The sequence below is a fragment of the Amphimedon queenslandica genome, unplaced genomic scaffold (genome assembly GCF_000090795.2).
Source record: "Amphimedon queenslandica unplaced genomic scaffold, v1.1 AMPQUscaffold_11717, whole genome shotgun sequence".
Taxonomy (NCBI): Eukaryota; Metazoa; Porifera; class Demospongiae; order Haplosclerida; family Niphatidae; genus Amphimedon; species Amphimedon queenslandica.
In genome coordinates this window covers 2,555-2,872 of record NW_003548041.1, presented here as the reverse complement: position 1 = coordinate 2,872, position 318 = coordinate 2,555, and the positions used below count along the sequence as shown (strand labels likewise).

General features: G+C 31.1%; 1 protein-coding gene across 1 annotated transcript in view; it reads right to left on the bottom strand.

The window, feature by feature from the left end:
• The window catches only part of LOC105315131 (ankyrin repeat and KH domain-containing protein R11A8.7-like), a 4,100-nt gene extending 3,782 nt beyond the window's left edge, over positions 1-318 (bottom strand). The window contains exon 1 of the mRNA XM_020005114.1: positions 96-318. Within this exon, the coding sequence (XP_019860673.1) occupies positions 96-318 (223 nt within the window). The remainder of the gene's footprint in view (positions 1-95) is intronic.

Genomic DNA, 318 nt, shown 5'->3' with positions numbered 1-318 from the left:
TTTCCTAAAATACAAACATTTATGTAAATATACACAGCAATTTTATACTGTATATGGGATAATATTGGTAAAATTATACAGTACTGTAAACTTACCATCTGAATTTTGTGTCCTTGGTGATGATGATAAAGTGTCACTGGCTACTTTTTCTTTAATATCTTGAGCTAATGTATTCTCTTTTATGCTAGTCAGTCCACCAATGACATCTCTCCATGTTGCATTAGGATTGACTGACAACCATTTTGAATATAATTCCAACTTTCTGTCCTCAATTTTCGACTTTTCTTGTTCAATTTTTGAGGTGTGATGTTCTTTCAT